The 21,049-nt window shown below is 36.4% G+C and overlaps 1 protein-coding gene across 1 annotated transcript in view; it reads right to left on the reverse strand.

Annotated features, from left to right (window-relative positions):
- SCLT1 (sodium channel and clathrin linker 1) overlaps positions 1–21,049 on the reverse strand; it is a 252,430-nt gene that overhangs the window by 70,552 nt on the left and 160,829 nt on the right. The window contains exons 16-19 of the mRNA XM_060147067.1: positions 16,020–16,094; positions 13,967–14,112; positions 6,237–6,429; positions 509–705 (exon numbers count right to left, since the gene is read on the reverse strand). Of these exons, the coding sequence (XP_060003050.1) occupies positions 509–705; positions 6,237–6,429; positions 13,967–14,112; positions 16,020–16,094 (611 nt within the window). The remainder of the gene's footprint in view (positions 1–508; positions 706–6,236; positions 6,430–13,966; positions 14,113–16,019; positions 16,095–21,049) is intronic.

Here is a 21,049-nt window from a genome sequence, read left to right on the forward strand (position 1 = left end):
GACCCTCTCCAGTCTATTCATCACACAGCAGTCAAAATGACCTGTTGAACAGTTAAGCCTGATTGTATCATTTTGCTAAAAGCTCTTCATAGCTTCCCATTTCATTCGTCATAAATGTTCAAGTTCTTTCTGCATGGGTCAGCAAATTCTTAAAGGGCCAGAGACAAATATTTTAGGCTTTGTAGGCCAAATAGATTTTGTTGCAACTACAGAACATTACTATGCTATATCTATATGCAAATAGTATTAAGATTCTAAACTGCTATGTCCAACAAAAATCATTGTATTTTCTGAAGTATGCATAAAATTTATAAAACAAACAGTATTAGTTTGGTTTATAATGCTTAATATTTTTCATAGTAGTTTAATAAATATTTGCTGAATAAAATATGTAAGTACAAGGCCCAGATTTATACATTTTTACAAAAAAGATTATGGCAAGAACATTAAACTAAAAGTTAAATAATTTCTTCTGTAAAATGTATCAAACAATTAATAGTGGACTTACTTTAGACTACTGATTCTAATTTCCGCACTCTCAGTGAGTTTCTTCATTTCTTCTTTCCACCTACAGGCTGCCTTCTGCTGAGTTGCTAAGAGATGCCTCAGTTCAACCGTGGAATTTCGATTACTGTCTTCCATCTCTCTTAACTGAACTTCAAACCCATGTTCCTTTATTGAAAATTCATGCTCCATCGTACTGATCTAAGGAATAAAATGAACACAGTATTTTTTCTAGTCTGTTTTTCTAGGAGATATACTGATCAATGATATATACAAAAGGAATCATTTTTTTGTGTTTGCGGCATAGAAATATTTGGATGAGAAACCTATATAAAAATTAAGTTTATAATTTGTCTCCATCACAGATGAAGACTTATGCTATTTTATAACATAAATTTAATGAAACTAGAATTATGATGGACTACAAATTTTTCACCACTTTCCCCAACACCTTAAATGCCAGTAGGAAAAAAGTATACTATCTGAAATAAAGCTGCTCTCATCATCTACTTTTACTTTTCTTGCCAAAATCCATAGAAAATACTCATGCTCTCAGCAACTGAGAGTTGGGTTTAAACGGAAGCCATTTATGTTTTTAAAACACAAGAAGTGTTCATTGGTTTATTATAAAGGATACAACTTCCGCACAGTCAAATAGAAGAGACACACTGAGCAAGGTATGGATGTAGGGGGAGTGCGGAGCTTCCACGCCCTCTCCAAGTATGCCATCCTCCCAGCACTCTGATGTGCTCATGAGAAGCTCATCTTAGAAGCTCCTTAAGTCACTTTTGATTTACATACTAAAGTTCAGATTGTCTTTCAAAGGGCAGGAATTCCTTTACCACTTCAGTTACAGTATAAATGAACAATGTATTTTGTTTTTCAGGAAAAGACTACAGTGATTTTCAGAAACTCATATGGAAATGTCTTCAGCTATTTCTAGGTTATTTATGTCATTATAGTAAAAATACCTTAATGCAGAATGAACATACAAATAAATACTCTTTGGATACCCTAAAAGCTTTCTCAGCTGGGTTCAGGGAGAGAATTAACCCTAATGTCCTAAAGTACCCAGTGTATGTAGTGAACTGTCTGCTTTTGTATGCAGCTAGAATGAAACTACCTATTACCATACTTCAGGCAATTGAGGAAATAGTTAAATAGTTACAAGAACAATTTCTTTGGTGCACTCTCAGGCCATCTTTATCTTGCTACACTAAAGAAATATTATAAAGAATATCTATCTTGTGATATTCTAATGTGATTTAAAAATGGTGACAGCTGGAATGACTTCTAGTGATTGATTAAATATGGCTGCTTTTAAACTCAAAAAAGAATGAATAAGGAACTCGATTTTACCAATTCAAAAACACCAAAGAAAACTCAACAATAGCTAAACCCATGGCTCATGGGGGAAAACTGCAAACATCCTGTCCTCACTACCCCTGCTAAATGGAACAACTTCCTAAAACTCTTAAATTTGCTTTCTCAAATGGTACACAAGTAGAAATTTGACTTTATAAACACTGGAAAAAATAAATAAAATAAAAAATAAAAAAAATACTGGAAAAAACAACTTTGGATTTATTAATTGTGTATTATATTACTGCTGTGCAAGCCTCCTGAAGCTCCGTGACTCTGCTCGATTTAAACAATTTTTGAATTACTGAATTCTACAAATTTAGAATTGAATATCCTTCCCTGCCTCAATCTCCACTTTCTCTGGAGAAGCCATGGTTCTGACATCTTAAGTGGAAGTATTTAATTCTGTCTCTGTCTCTCTCACACATGTATTAAAAACTGATCTATGCATCTATATAGCTTTAGCACTCTTCCTGCCTACTTAACTCCCCATTTCCAATTGGAAAATCTATTTGCAGTTTGACAAGCTTTTTTCTACCGTCCTTCATGATAACCTGTCTCTAATTCTACAAGCTTGTATTATGCTACTATTCCCTTCTCTTTCTTTGTTTATGCCACAATGCCTTCTCATTCTTGGGTCTTTTCACATGTTGTTCCCTTTCCCTGGAATAATCTTTCCCCTCCTGCTTATCTTAGTTATCTCTAGTCAGCTTTTAGAATTCAGCTCAATTATTGATCCTACAGGGAAATTCTCTTACCATCTATCTAGAAAAAGCTCTCATAGTGCCCTACGCTTTTCCTAAAGGGCATTTATTAGTTTGCAAAGATACATTTAGTTTTCCCACCTCCACGCAAATAAGTTTTTAAGGATGGGGACCATGTGTTTTTTGTTTACTATTACATTTTCAGCACCTGAATCATAGTAAGGATGTCAAAACATATCTGTAGACTGAATAAATGATAGCTTTCTGGTATCAAAATTTAGTCTTCAAACAAACCCCAGATCCTTCAGCTGATGCAATTCTGATTGTTAAACTGGACAGGTCTACGCTAATGTTGGAAGGATAAGGACCAAAACAACCATGTCTTCTGTAACAACAAAAGTCCTACTAATGATTCAATTCAGAATGTTGGGTTGGGAAAAAGGATTTATGGTCTCCTTCCCTTCTTCTTTTGTGTCCTTCCTCTGCAGAAAACTACTCAAAAGTAGACAAGATTGCTAAAAACTATCCATTTCCTAATTTTATATTTTTATGAGGGGTATTCATACCACAGAGATATGGAGATCCTTTTCAGAAAGAAGGGAGGAGGAGTTAGGAAAAGAGAAAGCTGGGGCGGAAAGGACAGCAGTGGCTTTAAGATCAAATGAAAACTTCATATAATAAGTTGTTAAGGTTCTCAGCCAACCGACCTCTCAACATCCAACTGTCTTGATCTTTTTGGCTCCTTTCAGTTTATCTATGAAAGATCACACTCTTTTTCAAGGAGGAGAAAAGCTGCAAAGTGTAGCACTAGATTCCTATATTGTCAAAGAAGGAATCGGCTACAAAGGAGAAATTTATCTGACAGCCCTCCTCCATAAAATAGAATTACAGCTATCTAGCTGGTTCAGAACTTTTGTCCCTTATTTACCAATGATGCTTCTCTTAAGCTAGATGCAGACTTGGCACAAAGGGAGCATTTTTGGTAGATAAGCTTTCTGTCATCTTTTTGTTTTCCAAGAAACATCAGTTACTATCCTGAATGGTTAAAGATAGAACAGGTGCAGTATCAAGTGGGGAAATTCATCATTAATAGTTTTTAGTTATTAATCCATATGAAATTTAAAACATAAGATGAAGATTTAACATTTTTTCACTGAAGTACATTGACTTTTTTTTATTATGTAAATGTTTCAGTGTGGAAACTTTCAAGCATACACAAAATAGAAAGACTATTACAATGAATCTCTATATGCTTATCACCAGCTTCTATAATCATCAAACCCATAGCCACTCCTGTTCTATCTATAATCCTACCCATTTTTCTCTGCCAAGATTTATTTCTCTCTCTCTTACAATGAAGTACATGAATCTTAAGGATACAACCAACTTTTACATGTATACTGACATACCAGAGTCACAACCCAGATTTAGGTACCACAGGAGGCTCTCTCACATGCCCTTCTCATCAATATTCACCCACCTACAATGTAACCATTATTCTGATCCCATCCTTATAGGTAATTATGCCCATTCTTCACTTTCATATAATGAAATTAATAGACTATAAGCTTTTTTATGTCTGGCTTCTTTGTCCAACATTATGTCTGTGAGACTCACCCACCATTGCTTATAGACATAGTTCATTTTTTTCTTCTATTCCCATACGTGAACATACCACAGTTTATTTATATCATCTCATGTTGATGGACATTTGAGTTATTTTCAGTGTTTTGATATGATTAAATCTTCTATGGATATTCTTATACACACGTTTTGATGAACACAAGCACTCATACCTGTTGGGTATGTAGCCAGTATTATTATTATTTGGCATAGTATGCATGTATGTCCAGCTTTAAAAGATACTGCCAAATGGTGGTTGTACCAATTTACACTCCCCAAAATAACATGAAACTACCAGCTGTTTTACAACTTTGTCAAGACTTGATATTGTCAGTTTTAAAATTTTAGCCATTCTGGTAGCTATGCAGTAGTACCTCATTATAGGTTTAATTATATTTCCCTGACAGATAATGAAGTTGAACATTTTTTCATATATTCTCTTTTATAAAGCGTCTATTTAATTCTTTTGCCATTTTTGGAAATGGGGTGTCTGTTTTCTCCTGATTGTTAAACGTTTTTTCCTTATTAATTATTTCCTTATTAATTGGTGAAAGTTTTTATATTCTAGAAATGAATCCTTTTTTTTTTTTGGTTGTATGTATTATAAATTCTTTCTTCCACTTTTCACTCTCTCAATGGTGTCTCTTTTGGATGACTTAAAAATCTTAATTTTAATGAAATCCAATTCATCTATCTTTTCATTATAATCAGTTCTCTTTGTGTTGTTTAAGAAATTCTTTCTTAAGGTCATGAAGATTTTCTCCTTAAGTTCCATCATTTAATATTTCACATTTAGGTCTACAAGACAGCTCAAATTAATTTAAATGTATGGTGTGATATAGGGGTCAAGGTTTATTTTTAAAATATGGACCCAGCTGATCTATTATTATTGTAGCATGATTTACTGTAAAGATCTAGCATTATCTGTCATAAAGATAATTCTTTCCCTATTGAACTTCCGTGGTGCCTTTGTTATAAATGAGGTGATTATGAAAAGTGGGTTTGTTCCTGGACTTTATTTTGTTCCATTGATCAGGTCGATTATTCTTATATAGATTACACACTATCTTAATCACTATACCTTTATATCAAGTCTTGATGTCTGGTAGTATGACTTTGCCCCTTTGTTTTTCAAAGATTTCTCATAGTCTAAAGCACAAAGCACAAGCTTCTTTGCATATGTAAGGGTCTCTTTCAGAGTTCAAGCTTTTATAAATAATCACAGTGTTTGATACTTGCAAAAGGAGGCATTCAATAAATATACACTGATATGAATTAGGTTGGAATGTGAGTTCTTATGAGAGCTCATAATAACAAGAAAAAAGTGAAACATTAATGTTACTACCCCATATCCTTACTACAAAACTGGAAAATATAGAGCTTTATCATAAAGAGTTAATGCCACTTTTTACAAAAGTCACGTGGAATGGGGAAAGGCAAGCAACATGTTGATGGTGATACCTGTGCTTGAAACTCCCTCAAACAGGTTATCATGTTCCTATTGCCAAACCATGTAAGCATTAGAGTAAAGAAGGGGGGAAGGAGAGAGAAAATAAAAGGGAATTTTCTTCCAGAGGAGATTTTCGTCCCTTGCTTTCTTCCTGTCATGGAATTTTTAGACTACCTATGAGGGGTTCTCAGAGCATACTGACGTACCATCCGCTATACAGCTAGTTTTAAGAGTTCTATTTTCGAGAGGCTATTATGGAGGGAAAAGACAGGACGGCAGTCCGTGAAGTTATCTAATCTATAGTTTTGCTAGCACTGCTTAAATTGCTTTGGCAGGAATATCAGTGCATTTCATGGTTGGAAAAGAACTTTTTTGTGTGTGAATAGTGAAAGCAATCATTTTCAAGTATGCTTGCCAAGTTCTACAATAAAGAAAAGACTGGCTAACACTCTGCATTATGATTTAGTGCTATCTGATGAGAAGGTAAAAAAAAAAAAAAAGACCTTAAAAATGTTCTACTAGGTCTCTGTAAATATTCTCTATATTTTGATTTTCACAAGTACACATTTAATTCTAACTAGTTCTGAAAACACCTTTAATTTGGCTTTTTTTTGAGCCTCGAGAGCAATCTTTCTTAAATCCTCAGTCTGTTTCTGTAACTGTTCATTTTCCTGCTGAAGTTTCAGCCTTTGTTCACTGACAAATCCACAGTTCTCTCTCTCAGACTCCAATACATTTTGAAGTTTCTGAATCATTTCTTGGCAACGTGATATCTCTTCCGAGGAACTGAATAAAAAAAAAAACAAAATTTCATTAAGTTTAACTTAATGAAATGCAATAGAAGTCAAGAAGTCTGTCTATATGTTATACTGTAGACCTGTTTTCTTTGCTCTGAGCCATTTCTCCTCACTATAGACTTAAACTATGTGGTTTCACAATGTTACGTTACACCAGGCAAGTACGTTCAATTTAAGCAATCTTAACTAAGAACAGATAAGCTGAACTGTTATCACTCACCTAGAAAGTCAATGTGAAACCTCTTTCAAATTTTTACTAACACTGAGAATCACTGTGTAAAGAGGACTTCAAGGGGACAAACTAAAGCTAATGGTGAGGAAGGTGGAGTAGGTAATAGTCAAAACTCCTTTCATTATCAATCAACTCTGTAGGAAGACATTAGCTGACTACAATAAATTATGAATTATAATAAGACCCAATTCATATTTTCCTGTTACATGTCTTAGAAATGGTTTTTATAAACTTCTAGTTGTATAAACTTCTTGTTTTATCACAGGTTAAATAGGTTATATTTCTTGAACTTTCTCAACAATGGATTATTGAGTGACACAACCTCCAGACATGTATCTTGTTTCAATATACTGCTAATTTTTATTCCTATCTTTTAAATTTCCATCTTTTCAATCCCAGATAATCAAATACTGTGAACATTCCCTGGTCAATAGGTGTCACAGGGAATATAGAAGGTCCTTTACCCCCATAATACTTGTAGCCCCTTCTTTCCTATCTCAACCTCGGCTTATTCCTAATGGAATGATGGATCTAGGCAATGATCCTCAAAAAATGCTCAAGTCAGAGAGACGCTGAGATCAAAAACAACGACACATTATGTGCTTCCAAACAGGAGTCCAAAATATTACCATTTATAAAGCATTCTTACAAAAAAAGTGAAAGCTGAATCAGATCAAGCCTCTTGATTTAGTTGTTAGTTTTTAGGAACTGCATGGGGCAGGAAATAAGGTAAATGACACCACATATATGCATATAGGTAGAGGAAACTCTACAATACTAACAATACTCTACAATACTATCCAGTTTTCCAACAAATTATTTATAAGAAAAAAATAGAGAAAGGAGGAGATTCTTAGAGAAAAAAAATATATATCCATCCCCATATGTACACATACACACACACACACACCACCTTTCCTTTATCCATTCTTCTGTCAACAGACACTTAGGCTGTTTCCATATCTTGGTTATTGTCAATAATACTGACTGCAATGAACATGGGAGTGCGGATATCTCTTTGAAACAATGATTTTGTTGCCTTTGGATCTATACCCAGAAATAGGATTGTTGGCTTATATGGTAGTTCTATTTTTAATGTTTTGAGGCACCTCCATACTGTTTTCCATAGTGGCTGTACTAATTTACATTTTCACCAACAGTGTAGAAGGGTTCTCCCTTCTCCACATTCTTGCCAACACTTGTTATCTTTTGTCTTTTTGACAAAGGCCATCCTAACAGGTGTGAGGTAATACCTCACTGTGGGTTTGATTTGCATTTCCCTGATAATAAGTGATGATGAGTACCTTTTGATATATCTATTGGCTGTCTAAGTCTTCTTCTGGGAAAAATCTGTTCAGGTCTTTTGCCTAATTTATGTGTTTTTTTCTTTGCTCTTAAGTTTCTTACATATTTTGGATATTAACTCCATATCAGATGTATTAATGGCAAACATTTTTCCTATGTCATAGGTTGTCTCTTCACTCTGTTGACTGTTTTCTTTGCTATGCAGAAAGTTCTTAGTTTGATGTAATTCCACTGGTATATTTTTGCTTTTGTTACCTGTACTTGTGGGGTCATATTCAAAAAAACCACTGCCAAGACCAACGTCAAGAAGCTTTTTCCCTATGTTTTCTTCTGGTAATTTTATAGCTTCAGAACATACATTTAAGCCTTTAATCCATTATAACCTTATTTTTGTACATGGTGTGACATACGGTCCAATTTTTCTTCTTCATGTGGATATCCAGTTTTCCCAGCACCATTTATTGAACAGACTATCCTTTCTCCATTTGTGTTCTTGGCACCCCTGTCAAAGATCTATTGACTACAAATGTGTGTATTTATTTCTGCACTCTCTACTCTGTGCCATAATCTATACATCTGTTTTATGCCAGTATTGTACTGTTTGATTACTAAAGCTTTGTTAATATATTTTGAAATTAGGAAGTGTGATGCATCCAGTTTTTTGTTCTTGCTCCAGACTGCTTTGGCTATTCAGAGTCTTTTGAGGTTCATTATGAATTTCAGGACTTTTTTCTATTTCTGTGAAAACACCATTGAAAATCTGATAGGGATTTTATTGAATCTATAGATGGCTTTGTGTAGTATGGACATTTTAACATTATTGCTTCGTTCAATTTATAAACACATCTTTATATTTATTTGTGACTTTGTCAACTTACTTCCTCAATGTTTTTTAGATTTCAGTGTACAGGTTTTTCACTTCCTTGGTTATAAATTCATTCTAAGCATTTTATTCTTTTTGGTGGTATTGTAAATGGAATTGTTAATTTCTTTTTCATATAGTTTGTTGTTAGTAAATTCATGTATTTGTTCTAATGGCTTTGTGGTTGAGTCTCCAGTTTTCAATATATGGGATCATGTCATCTGTAAACAAAGACAATTTTACTTCTCTTCCAATTTAGATACATTTTGTATTTTCTTCTTGTCTAATTTCTCTAAGACATACGGTACTATATTGAATAGAAGTGGCAAGAGTGGGCACTCCTGTCTTTTTCACGATCTTTAAAAAAAACCTTTCAGCTTTTTACCACTGGGTATGACATTAGTTGTGGGCTTGTTATATAGGGCCTTTACTATGTTGAGGAACATTTCTTCTACATCTAATTTGTGTTGAGAGTTTTTATTATGAATTATATTTTGTGAAATGCTTTTTCTGTATCTACTGAAATGATCATACAAATTTTATCCCTTATTCTTTAATGTGGTGTTGTATCACATTTATTGATCTGTGTATGTCAAAAGCATCCTTGCATCCTACGTTTTAATCCTACTATGATCCTTTTAATACAATCTTGAATTTTTCTTCTTAGGATTTTTGCATTTATGTTCATCAGGGATATTAGCCTGTAATTTTATTTTCTTATGTATCTTTGTCTTGCTTTGGTATCAGAGTAATGTTGGCTTCGTAAAATGAGTTTGGAAATGTTCTCTCTTTTTCAATTTTATGAAAGAGCTTAAGAAGGACTGGCAGCATTAAATCTTCTTTAAATGTTTGGTAGAATTCATCAGTGAAGCCATCTGGTTCTGAATGTTTCAAAAATCCAAGGAGGTTTTTGATTACTGATTCAGTCTCCTTAAGAGTAACTGGTCTGTTCAGATTTTCTATTTCTCGTATGGTTGTATGTTTCTAGTAATTTATCCATTTCTTCATGGTTGTCCTACTTGTTGGCATATCATTGTTCATAGTAGTCTCCTATGGTCTTTATATTTGTGTGGTATCAGTGGTAATGTGTCCTCTTTTATTTCTGATTTTTATTTATTGAATTTTCTCTCTTTTTTTCTTAGCCTAGTTACAGGGTTGTCAATTTTGTTTATCTTTTTAAAACACCGAGTCTTAGTTTGGTTGATCTTTTCTATTTTTAAAAAAAATTCTCTATTTCTGCTCTAATCTTTGTCATTTCCTTCCTTCTCCTAACTTTGGGCTTAGTTTTTTCTTCTTTTTCTAGGTCCTTAAGATGTAAAGTTGGGTTGTTTATTTGAGATCTTTCTTTTCTTAATGTAGGGCATTTATCACTGTAAACTTTCCTTTAAGAACTGGTTTTGCTGCATCCCATAAGTTTGGTATATTTTGTTTCTATTTTTGTCTCAAGATATTTATTGATTTCCTGTTTGATTTCTTCTTTGACCCACTGGTGTGATATTTAATTTCCACCTATTTGTTAATATTTCAATTTTTCTCCTGTTACTGCATTTCAGTTTCATACCATTGTGATTGGAAAAGATACTTGATATAATTTCAATCTTCTTAAATTTGCTAAGACTTACATTGTGGCCTATCATATGATCTATTCTGGAGAATGTTCTGTGCATGCTTGAGAAGAATGTGTACTGTGTTGCTGTTGTATAGAATCTTGTTAGGTCTTTTGTTCTTTAGCATTGCTCAAATGTGCTGTTTTCTTATTGATTTTCTGTCTGGATGATCTACCTATTGTTGAAAGTGAGGTATTAAAGTTCCTTAGTATCATTGTTTGCTCTCTATTTCTCCCTTCAGTTGTTAATATTTGCTTTATTATACTTAGGTGCTCCGATGTTGAGTGCATATAGTGTTATGATTGCTATTTTCTCTTGACAAATTAACCCTTTTATCATTATAAAATGACCATCTTTGGTCTTGTGACAGTTTTTTACTTAAAGTCTACTTTGTCTGATATAAGACACCCTGCTATCTTTTGGGTACCCATTTGCATGGACTATCTTTTGCCATCCTGTAACTGTTAGTCTATGTGTTTCCTCATATTTAAAATCAGTCCCTGGTAGGCAGTGTATAGCTGGAACTTGATTTTTAATCCATTGAGCCTCTCTATGTATTTTGATTGGAGAACTTAATCCACTTACATTAAAAGTCATTATTAATAAGTAAGGACATAACTATTGCCATATTGTTAATTGTTTTGTTTTGTAGTTCCTTGGTTCCTTTATTACTATTTTGTTGTCTTCTTGTTGATTTTTGTACTATGCTTTCATTCTCTTATCGTTTGTGTACCTATTACACATCTTTTCTTTGTGATTGGCATGAGGCTTACGTGAAACATCTTAGAGTTAGTCTATTTTAACCTGGTAACAACGTAACTTCAATCACATAACAATCTCTACAATTTTACTTCTCTGCTCTCTCACATTTTATGTTACTGATGTATAATTTACATCTTTTTATACTGTATATCCATTGACACATTATTGTACCTACTGTTATTCAAAAAATTTATCTTTTAACTTCTATACCAGAGTTAAAAGTGATTATGTACCACCATTACAGTGTTAGAGTATTCTGAATTTGACTATATACTTAATCTTTACGACTAAAGGTTTATACTTTGTTTTTACGTTGCTAATTAGTGTCCTTTCATTTCAACTTGAAAAACTCCCTTTATTATTTCTTGTACAGTTAAGTCTAGTGTGATGAACTTCCTTTTGATCTCTTTTTTTTCTGGGAAAGTTTTTATCTCTACTTTGTTTCTGATGGAGAGCTTTGCTGAGTATAGTATTCTTGATTCCTAGTTTTTTCCTTCAGCACTTTGAATATATTACGCCACTCTCTCTTGGCCTGCAAGATTTCTTCTGAGAAATCCATTGATAGTTTTATGCAGGGGTTGAGGGAGTCCCTTGTATGTGATGAGTCCCTTTTCTCTTCCTGTTTTCAAATTCTGTTTTCTTTGACTTTTGACATTTTGATTATAATGTGTCAAATGAAGCTCTTGATGTTCACTCTATTTGTTGTTCTTTGGTCATCATGGATCTGGATATTCATTACTCTCCCCAGATCTGGGAAGTTTTCTGTTATTATTTCTTTAAATAAACTTTCTACCCCTTTCTCATTCTTTGCTCCTTCCAGGATTTTCATAATGTGGATACTGATTCGCTTCAAGATGTCCCATAAATCATGTAGGTTATCTTCACTCTTTTTTCATTCTTTTTTCTTTTCTTCTCACTGCATGATTTCAAATGACCAGTCTTTGAGTTTGCCGATTTTTCTTCTGCATGACCAAGTCTGCTGATAAAGCTCTCTGTTGAATTTTTCAGTTCAATCACTGTATTCTTCAGCTCTAGGATTTCTGATTGGTTCTTTTATGGTTTCAATCTCTTTGTTAAACGTCTCATTTTGTTAATGTATTGTTCTCCTGATTTCATGTAGTTGACCATCTGTGTTCATTAAGCTCCTTAAGACAATTATTTTTAATTTTTTGTCTAGAAGTTCATGGATCTCCATTTGTTTTGCATTGATTACTAGAGCCTTATTAGTTTTCTTTGGTGGTGTCATGTTTGCTTGATTCTTTGTTGCTATCTGTGCATGTGAAGGAGCAGACTCCTCTTCCAGTCTTTAGACTGGTTTTGGCAGCTAAAGACCTTCTCCTGTCTTGTCTCAGAACTGATGGGACTGCCTCTGGGATCACAGCTAAGCGGGACTGAAACCATGTCATGTGGTTGTTGCCAGGTCCATGGTTGGCAGACCTGTAACCAGGGGTGCAGTCAGGGGTTGTGTCTGTTAGGATTCTAAGGTGCTCCTGTCATGTTCACTGGGCTGGCCTATGGGCAGGCAGAACTGCTTCTGGACTGTGGTAGGGTGGGACTAGAGCTGTGTCACAGATTGTTTCAGGGATCACAGTCAGGTCTGAGGCCTGTAATGGGGGCATCTACAAGAGTGGCTTCTGCTGGGTCCCTTGGGTGAATCCCTGGCCATGTAAGACTGCCTCAAACTGTGGTAGAACAGGGCTGGATCCATGTCTTGTGGCTTTTGTTGGGTGTGCAGTCTGGTCCGTCACTGGCAGACTTGTTACCAGGGGCACAGTCAGGTGTGGCTTCCAATGGGTCCATTAGTGCTCCCGTGAGGTTACTGGGCTGGTTCCCGGATGGGCAGCATTATGTTCAGGCTGCAGGAGAGTGGAACCGGAGCTGGGTAATGGGAATGCTTTGGCGGCCACAGCCAGGTCTGAGGTTGGCAGGCATATTACTGAGAGTACCTATAAGGGTTCCTTGGGAAGGGGCTAGGTGCGGGACTGGGCAAGGAGGGCTGGAGCCAAATCCACAGGAAGATGGGGCTGCTTTGGGTTCATAGATGGGACCACAGTTGGAGGGCCTGCCACTGGTGTGCAGGCCTGCCTCCTCATTTTTGGGCTCCACTAAGGCTTTGCAACCTCCTACCTGGATTCCAGTGCTCCCACAAAGGCATTTTTGTCTGTGGATGCCTGCCAAATATTTGTTTCTGTGGAGAGACGTGGGCTGGGGACCTCCTATTCTGCCATACTGCTGATATCATTCCTCTTTTAAAATAACTATTAAACATATTCTGTAACAGAGATCAAAACTTCATTCAACTTAAGTAAGTTTTACTATAATAAGTAATACTCTGGGAGGAAAAGATAGAGAAATATTCAGAATGGATAGGCCAGATTATAAATTTATCATTTTAATAGGCAATGTAATAAATACAAATGATGGATTATTACTGAATATTCAATACCTCTAAACTGAGTATAAAAGCAATAATTATAAGCAAGCTACTGTAATAGCTGCATAGTTAGTATTCATAGTTAGTATGAAATGATCTTATGAACATCCTATTTAACTGCCAGAAACAAGAAACTTAAAATAAAATGGTACAGTACTGTATCTTTTCTTCCTGAAGAAATTAGTTTTCAAAAATAATCTTGAAAAGAAATTCTATTTGATGCTAAAACGTCTTTTTTCAACATAAGATATAATTATGAGTACTATAAAAACTAAAAAATCTCAAAAATTGTATGAATTCTGAAAATCCAAAAGAATAACTTACTTTATTTCAAGTTGTTTGATTTTATTTTCTGCTGTCTTAAGTCTTAGCTGAAGATCATCTTTTGAACGTTCTGCAACCAGGCATCTTTGGTGCATTTCTTCTAGTTTTCTGTAATCATTTTCATTTATTCTGCCTTCAAGGTAAATCTGCAGAAGAGGCTTATATGTATAATACTTTGCACAAGGAAATTATCTTAAGAAATTATACAGTTTAGAAACTGAAATAAATGATGAGAAATAAAAACTCATGATCATGTGTTCATCTGTCCCATTATAACATTAGAATATATCAATAATTAATTTTGATTGTTTCACATTTACAAAATAAAATGCTGAAAACTGACATATAAAGTAATTGCTTATTTTTTGAAATTATTCAGGCTCATTATACTATTCAAATAGTTTTAATAAATGCTAGAAAGAAATATAAAATAGCTGAAATTAAAAAGATACTCTAAATGTTTACCACTTGGAGACAACTGCTTTGATTCTTTGATGACCACTTTTAAGACAATTCTGTATTGCAATATTCAAAAGTACAGACACATACTGTGGTGCAATGAGTAGAACTATCTGAAAGTGATGAGTCCGGAATCTCTAGGTTAACCAGACAACGATCTAGCTGAAATGGGGGTTTCCCCTTCCCTAGCAGAAGTGGTTGTATTCAAGCTCTGCTTCCTGTGAGACTGGGCTTCCACCTATGACAGAGAGGCTGTAGCATCCCATGAACTGCAAGGTCTCCAGGTGCTAGGCAGTTCACATTTTCAGACACACCCTACACACAGGTACCCTCCAATCCAGAATGCTTGGCCAAGTAACCTGTGTTTTCTCCCACTGACAAGACTGCTTGGTCACTCCTGCTCTACAAAAAGACAGAGTATCAAAATGTCAATGTCCTGCTACTAAAATACAGACCTATACTGCAGGACCAGCAGTATTTCGACTATAGCATACTTGTCTGTGGAACGGTGGGAGAAGAGAAAGCTGTGACTTCTCTTTACCTGTTGCCTTTAGTCTCGTAGGTTTTACATTTCCCCAATAAAGCCTATTCCTTAACCTATGCCATGTGATATTAAAAAAATTCATCCCAAACCCTGATGGCAGGTCCAATCTAAATGGGACCTAGCCCTATTCCATAACAGAGGGAAACTCAGAAGGGATCAACCTTGTAGGAGTGGTGACCATGAATGGCCTACCCTGAACATAATATGTATATTTCTTTTTTTCTTCCCTCACAAATGGGATTATATACTATATTCTCCTTTGTAAATTACTCTTTTATTATCTGATGTTGTCATAATCTTTTATATCAATAATACAAATATAACACATGTTTTTTATAACACACAGCTCTTCTTTGAAAATCAAACTCTGACTCTACCATTTACTATTTTTTTTAACATTGGGTAAATTACTTAACCTCTCTATGAAAGTTCCTAATGCAGCACCTAAAACACAATTTGATTTGCTGAATCAAATTTAGCTCTTTTTCTCCCCAAGGTATTTTAAAAGAGTGGGATATTTACTGCTAAATAAAAAGAGTTATCTAAGTAAGAAGTAAATTTCAAACTATAGACTTCTTGCAATATTCGTTCTCAAATGTCACTGGGGTAAATATTCTTTCTTAACTGTGATTAAAACGCTGTGTTTTTAAAAAGGTAAAAATCATAGCATTTTATAATTTTTTTGGTTATATATACTTTTTATATTTATAGATGGCCTACACCCAATAAGAGTTGGCAGAAAATTTAAAAAGAAGACAAAATAAAATTTAATATTGGGATGAGGTCTAAGCAAGGAATACAGTTACTTTGTAAAATTTATACCTTTAAGTAAAAAGTTCAAATAATGTGGCCACTCTTGTTAAGAAATGTATACAGGCAATACCAGTACTTAAATGCAGATTCTGAAAATATTCCAAGCAAATAAAAGCACTCACCAGGAGAATACTTATAATATAGGGGTTGCTAGTAGATAGTATGATGAAAGCAGACAGTAATGCTGAATACTTGCAGTTGGGTTTTAGGTAGTTATTTTTTCCTTTTTCTCTTTACCTTTTCTAGTTCTTCTTCCACTGCTTTTTTCTCCCTAATGCCTCGTTCAATTTGGCCTTGTTTTTCAGCACACTCCTATAAATTCAAATCATGTTGTAAATAAATATATTTGTAAAACCTTAAGAAAAATGGGGAAAAACAGAAAGGAAGATGATATGTTCATAATAAGAATACCACACTTACCCTATTTGTATAGCAGGACCATATTGATTATTAGGGGAAAAAAACAAAAACGAAAAACTCAAATCTTTAAAGAACTACCTATCTCAGGATTTCAGAGATCACCTCTGGCATAGAACGCCAAGAAGTTCTAAGTAAACATACTAGATGGAAAACAGAGGCTGAGGGATTCTGGGGAGAAAAAAATAAATGAGACGCCTTTCTCATATTACAGTTTTCCTTTTCATATACTCTTACCACGTATTTTAAAAGGTAACATAGAACTAGACAGTGACACAACACCATAGGATAACCTATGGCCTAAAAGATGCATGGGTATAGAAATTCTAGAACAGTTAATTTTCTTTTGCAAAACTTATAAGCAGCCAGTAGACATAGTAAAAATGTTTCATTAACATGAACGTAAAACATTTCTGACTCGAAAGATTTTAATCAGTAAAAATCAAACAAGCATATCAATATTCAATAAATTTAAAATTTTGCAAATGAAACTAAAACTAAGAACAATCATTATAACGACTGGCTCTTCACAGCTATTTGTTTTTCTCTATTTATTTTTGAGAATGGGTGTGGTTATTTTCTACTATTATGCGCTGGATGAACCTGCTCTGCTGACAGTACAGTGCTAATATTCAATTATCTTTATCATAACTTTATTTTACAGAAATACTATATAACAACATGTTTTTCAAGTTCAAAATAAGCTTCTAAATTATGATCCCAAATTAATGAACTCTGATTATAATGAAGATCTTTAAACCTACGTTGTAAATAAGATTATTAATCTAAATTTATCTTTTATTAAGATAGAACTGTTAGTGTATAAGATATATAACTTTATTTTTTTTAACATCTTTATTGGAGTGTAACTGCTTTACAGTGGTGTGTTAGTTTCTGCTGTATAACAAGGTGAATCAGCTATACATATACATATATCCCCATATCCCCTCCCTCTTGTGTCTCCCTCCCACTCTCCCTATTCCACCCCTCTAGGTGAACACAGAGCACCAAGGTGATCTCCCTGTGCTATGCGGCTGCTTCCCACTAGCTATCTATTTTACATTTGGTGGTGTATATATGTCCATGCCACTCTCTCACTTCATCCCAGCTTACCCTTCCCCCTCCCCGTGTCCTCAAGTCCATTCTCTAAGGCTGCATCTTTATTCCTGTCCTGACCCTAGGTTCTTCAGAACCATGTTTCTTTTATATTTTAGATTCCATATATATGAGTTAGCATATGGTATTAATTTTTCTCTTTCTGACATACTTCACTCTGTATGACAGTCTCTACGTTCATTCACCTCACTACAAATAACTCAATTTTGTTTCTTTTTATGGCTGAGTAACATTCCATTGTATATACGTGCCACATCTTCATTATCCATTCATCTGTCAATGGACACTTAGGTTGCTTCCATGTCCTGGCTATTGTAAATAGTGCTGCAATGAATATTGTGCTACATGACTCTTTTTGAATTATGGTTTCCTCAGGGTAAGTGCACAGTAGTAGGATTGCTGGGTCATATGGTAGTTCTATTTGTAGTTTTTTAAGGAACCTCCATACTGTTATCCATAGTGGCTGTATCAATTTACATTCCCACCAACAGTGCAAGAGTGTTCCCCTTTCTCCACACCCTCTCCAGCATTTAATTGTTTCTAGATTTTTTGATGATGGCCATTCTGACTGGTCTGAGGTGACACCTCATTGTAGTTTTGATTTGCATTTCTCTAATGATGAGTGATGTTGAGCATCCTTTTATGTACTTGTTGGCAAGCTGTACATCTTCTTTGGAGAAATGTCTATTTAGGTCTTCTGCCCATTTTGGGATTGGGTTGTTTTTTGATATTGAGGTGATGAGCTGCTTGTATATTTTGGAGATTAATCATTCGTCAGCTGCTTCATTGGCAAATATTTTCTCCCATTCTGAGGGTTGTCTTTTCGTCTTGTTTATGGTTTCCTTTGCTGTGCAAAAGCTTTGAAGTTTCATTAGGTCCCATTTGTTTATTTTTGTTTTTATTTCCATTCCTCTAGGAGGTGGGTCAAAAAGGATCTTGCTGTGATTTATGTCATAAAGTGTTCTGCCTATGTTTTCCTCTAAGAGTTTGATAGTTTCTGGCCTTACATTTAGGTCTTTAATCCATTTTGAGTTTATTTTTGTGTATGGTGTTAGGGAGTGTTGTAGCTTCATTCTTTTACATGTAGCTGTCCAGTTTTCCCAGCACCACTTATTGAAGAGGTTGTCTTCTCCAGTGTATATTATCTTATCAAAGATAAGGTGATCATATGTACGTGGGTTTATCTCTGGGCATTCTATCCTGTTCCATTGATCTATACTTCTGTTTTTGTGCCAGTACCATACTGTCTTCATTACTGTAGCTTTGTACTATAGTCTGAAGTCAGGAAGCCTAAGTCCTCCAGCTCTGTTTTCCTTTCTCAAGATTGTTTTGGCTATTCGGGGTCTTTTCTATTTCCATACACATTGTGAAACTTTTTGTTCTAGTTCTGTGAAAAATGCCATTGGTACTTTGACAGGGATTGCATTCAATCTGGAGATTGCTTGGGGTAGTAGAGTCATTTTCACAATGTTGATTCTTCCAGTCCAAGAACATGGTATATCGAGACTCTAGGAGGGCTCACGCCAAGGAGTAATTCCCAGAACTTCTGCTGCCAGTGTCCTTGTCCACACGGTGAGCCACAGCCATCCCTTGCCTCTGTCGAAGACCCTCCAACACTAGCAGGTCTTTTGCAAGGATGTGAGCCTCTGTCAACATCTGGCACTGTCATCCGTACCCAGAACCATAACCAGAGGTCTCAGCATATGACCACAGTACATCTGGCAGGAGCAGCAGAAGGCTCCTTTCCTGACACCCAAGGTGGCTTGAATAGCATGCCACAGAGGTGTTTATCCAGTGAACAACCTATAGTCAGAAAACATATCTTCAGTAGTCTGTGTTTGAAAACATTAATACTCAAATGCAACAATATTGCATTGGTTTTCAATGTCTGGCTTTTTCTTGTAACCAGTGAGTCATCAAGGCTTTCAGTCCTTGCAGTGAAGTACACTAAAGATTAAGAATACTAAAGTTGGATCATCACGTCGAAGCGTTCTTCATCAAGATGCATCAGAAATATATCTACACATGGAACAACTCCTACAGAACACCTACTGAATGCTGGAAGAAGACCTCAGACCTCCAAAAAGGCAAGAAACTCCCCATGTACCTGGGTAGGGCAAAAGAAAAAAGAATAAACAGAAACAAAAGAACAGGGACGGGACCTGCACCAGTGGGAGGGAGCTGTGAAGGAGGAAAGGTTTCCACACACTAGGAAGCCCCTTCCCGGGCGGAGACTGCAGGTGGCAGAGGGGGAAACCTTTGGAGCCATGGAGAAGAGCACAGCAACAGGGGTGCGGAGGGCAAAGCGGGGAGATTCCTGCACAGAGGATCGGTGCCAACCAGCACTCACCAGCCCGAGACGCTTCTCTGCTCACCCACTGGGGCAGGCGGGGCAGAGAGCTGAGGCTCGGGATTTGGTCAGAGCACAGGGAGAGGACTGGCAGCGTGAACACAGCCTGAAGGGGTTAGTGCACCACGGCTAGCCGGGAGGGAGTCCGGGGAAAAGTATGGACCTGCTGAAGAGGCAAGAGACTTTTTCTTCCCTCTTTGTTTCCTGGTGCGCGAGGAGAGGGGATTAAGAGCGCTGCTTAAAGGAGCTCCAGAAACGGGCACGAGCTGTGGCTACCAGCACGGACCCCAAAGAGGGGCATTAGACGCTAAGGCTGCTGCTGCCGCCACCAAGAACCCTGTGTGCAAGCACAGGTCACTCTCCACAACTCCCTTCTGGGGAGCCTGTGCAGCCCGCCACTGCCAGGGTCCCATGATCCAGGGACAACTTCCCCGGGGGAACACACAGTGCGCCTCAGGCTGGTGCAACGTCACACTGGCCTCTGCCACCGCAGGCTCGCCCCGCACTCCGTAACCCTCCCTCCCCCCAGCCTGAGTGAGCCAGGGCACCCGAATCAACGGCTCCTTTAACCCTGTCCTGTCTGAGCGAAGAAGTGATGCCCTCCAGCAACCTACAAGCAGAGGCAGGGCCAAATCCAACGCTGAACACTGGGAGCTGTGTGAACAAAGAAGAGAAAGGGAAATCTCTCCCAGCAGCCTCAGAAGCAGCGGATTAAATCTCCACAATCAACTTGATGTACCCTGCATCTGTGAAATACCTGAATAGACAACGAATCATCCCAAATTGAGGAGGTGGACGTTGAGAGCAAGATTTATGATTTTTTCCTCTTTTCCTCTTTTTCTGGGTGTGTATGTGTATGCTACTGTGTGAGATTTCGTCTGTATAGCTTTCCTTTCACCATTTGCCCTAGGGTTCTATCTGTCCATCTTTTTTTTGCTTTTTTTTGTTTTTTTTAAAATTTTACCTTACTTTCTTTTCTTTTATCTTCTTTCTTTCTTTCTTCCTCCCTCCCTCCCTCCCTTCCTTTCTTTCTTTCTACCTGTTCTCCCTTTTATTCTGAGCCATGTGGATGAAAGGCTCTTCGTGCTGCAGCCAGGAGTCAGTGCTGTGCCTCTGAGGTGGGAGAGCCAATTTCAGGACACTTGTCCACAAGAGACCTCCCAGCTCCACAAAATATCAAACGGCAAAAATCTAGCACAGATCTCCATCTCAACACCAACACCCAGCTTCACTCAACGACCAGCAAGCTACAGTGCTGGACACCCTATGCTAAACAACTAGCAAGACAGGAACACAACCCCACCTATTAGCAGAGAGGCTGCCTAAAATCATAATAAGGCCACAGACATCCCAAAACACACCACCAGACGTGGACCTGCCCACC

Source organism: Lagenorhynchus albirostris, chromosome 4 (assembly GCF_949774975.1).
Source record: "Lagenorhynchus albirostris chromosome 4, mLagAlb1.1, whole genome shotgun sequence".
NCBI lineage: Eukaryota > Metazoa > Chordata > Mammalia > Artiodactyla > Delphinidae > Lagenorhynchus > Lagenorhynchus albirostris.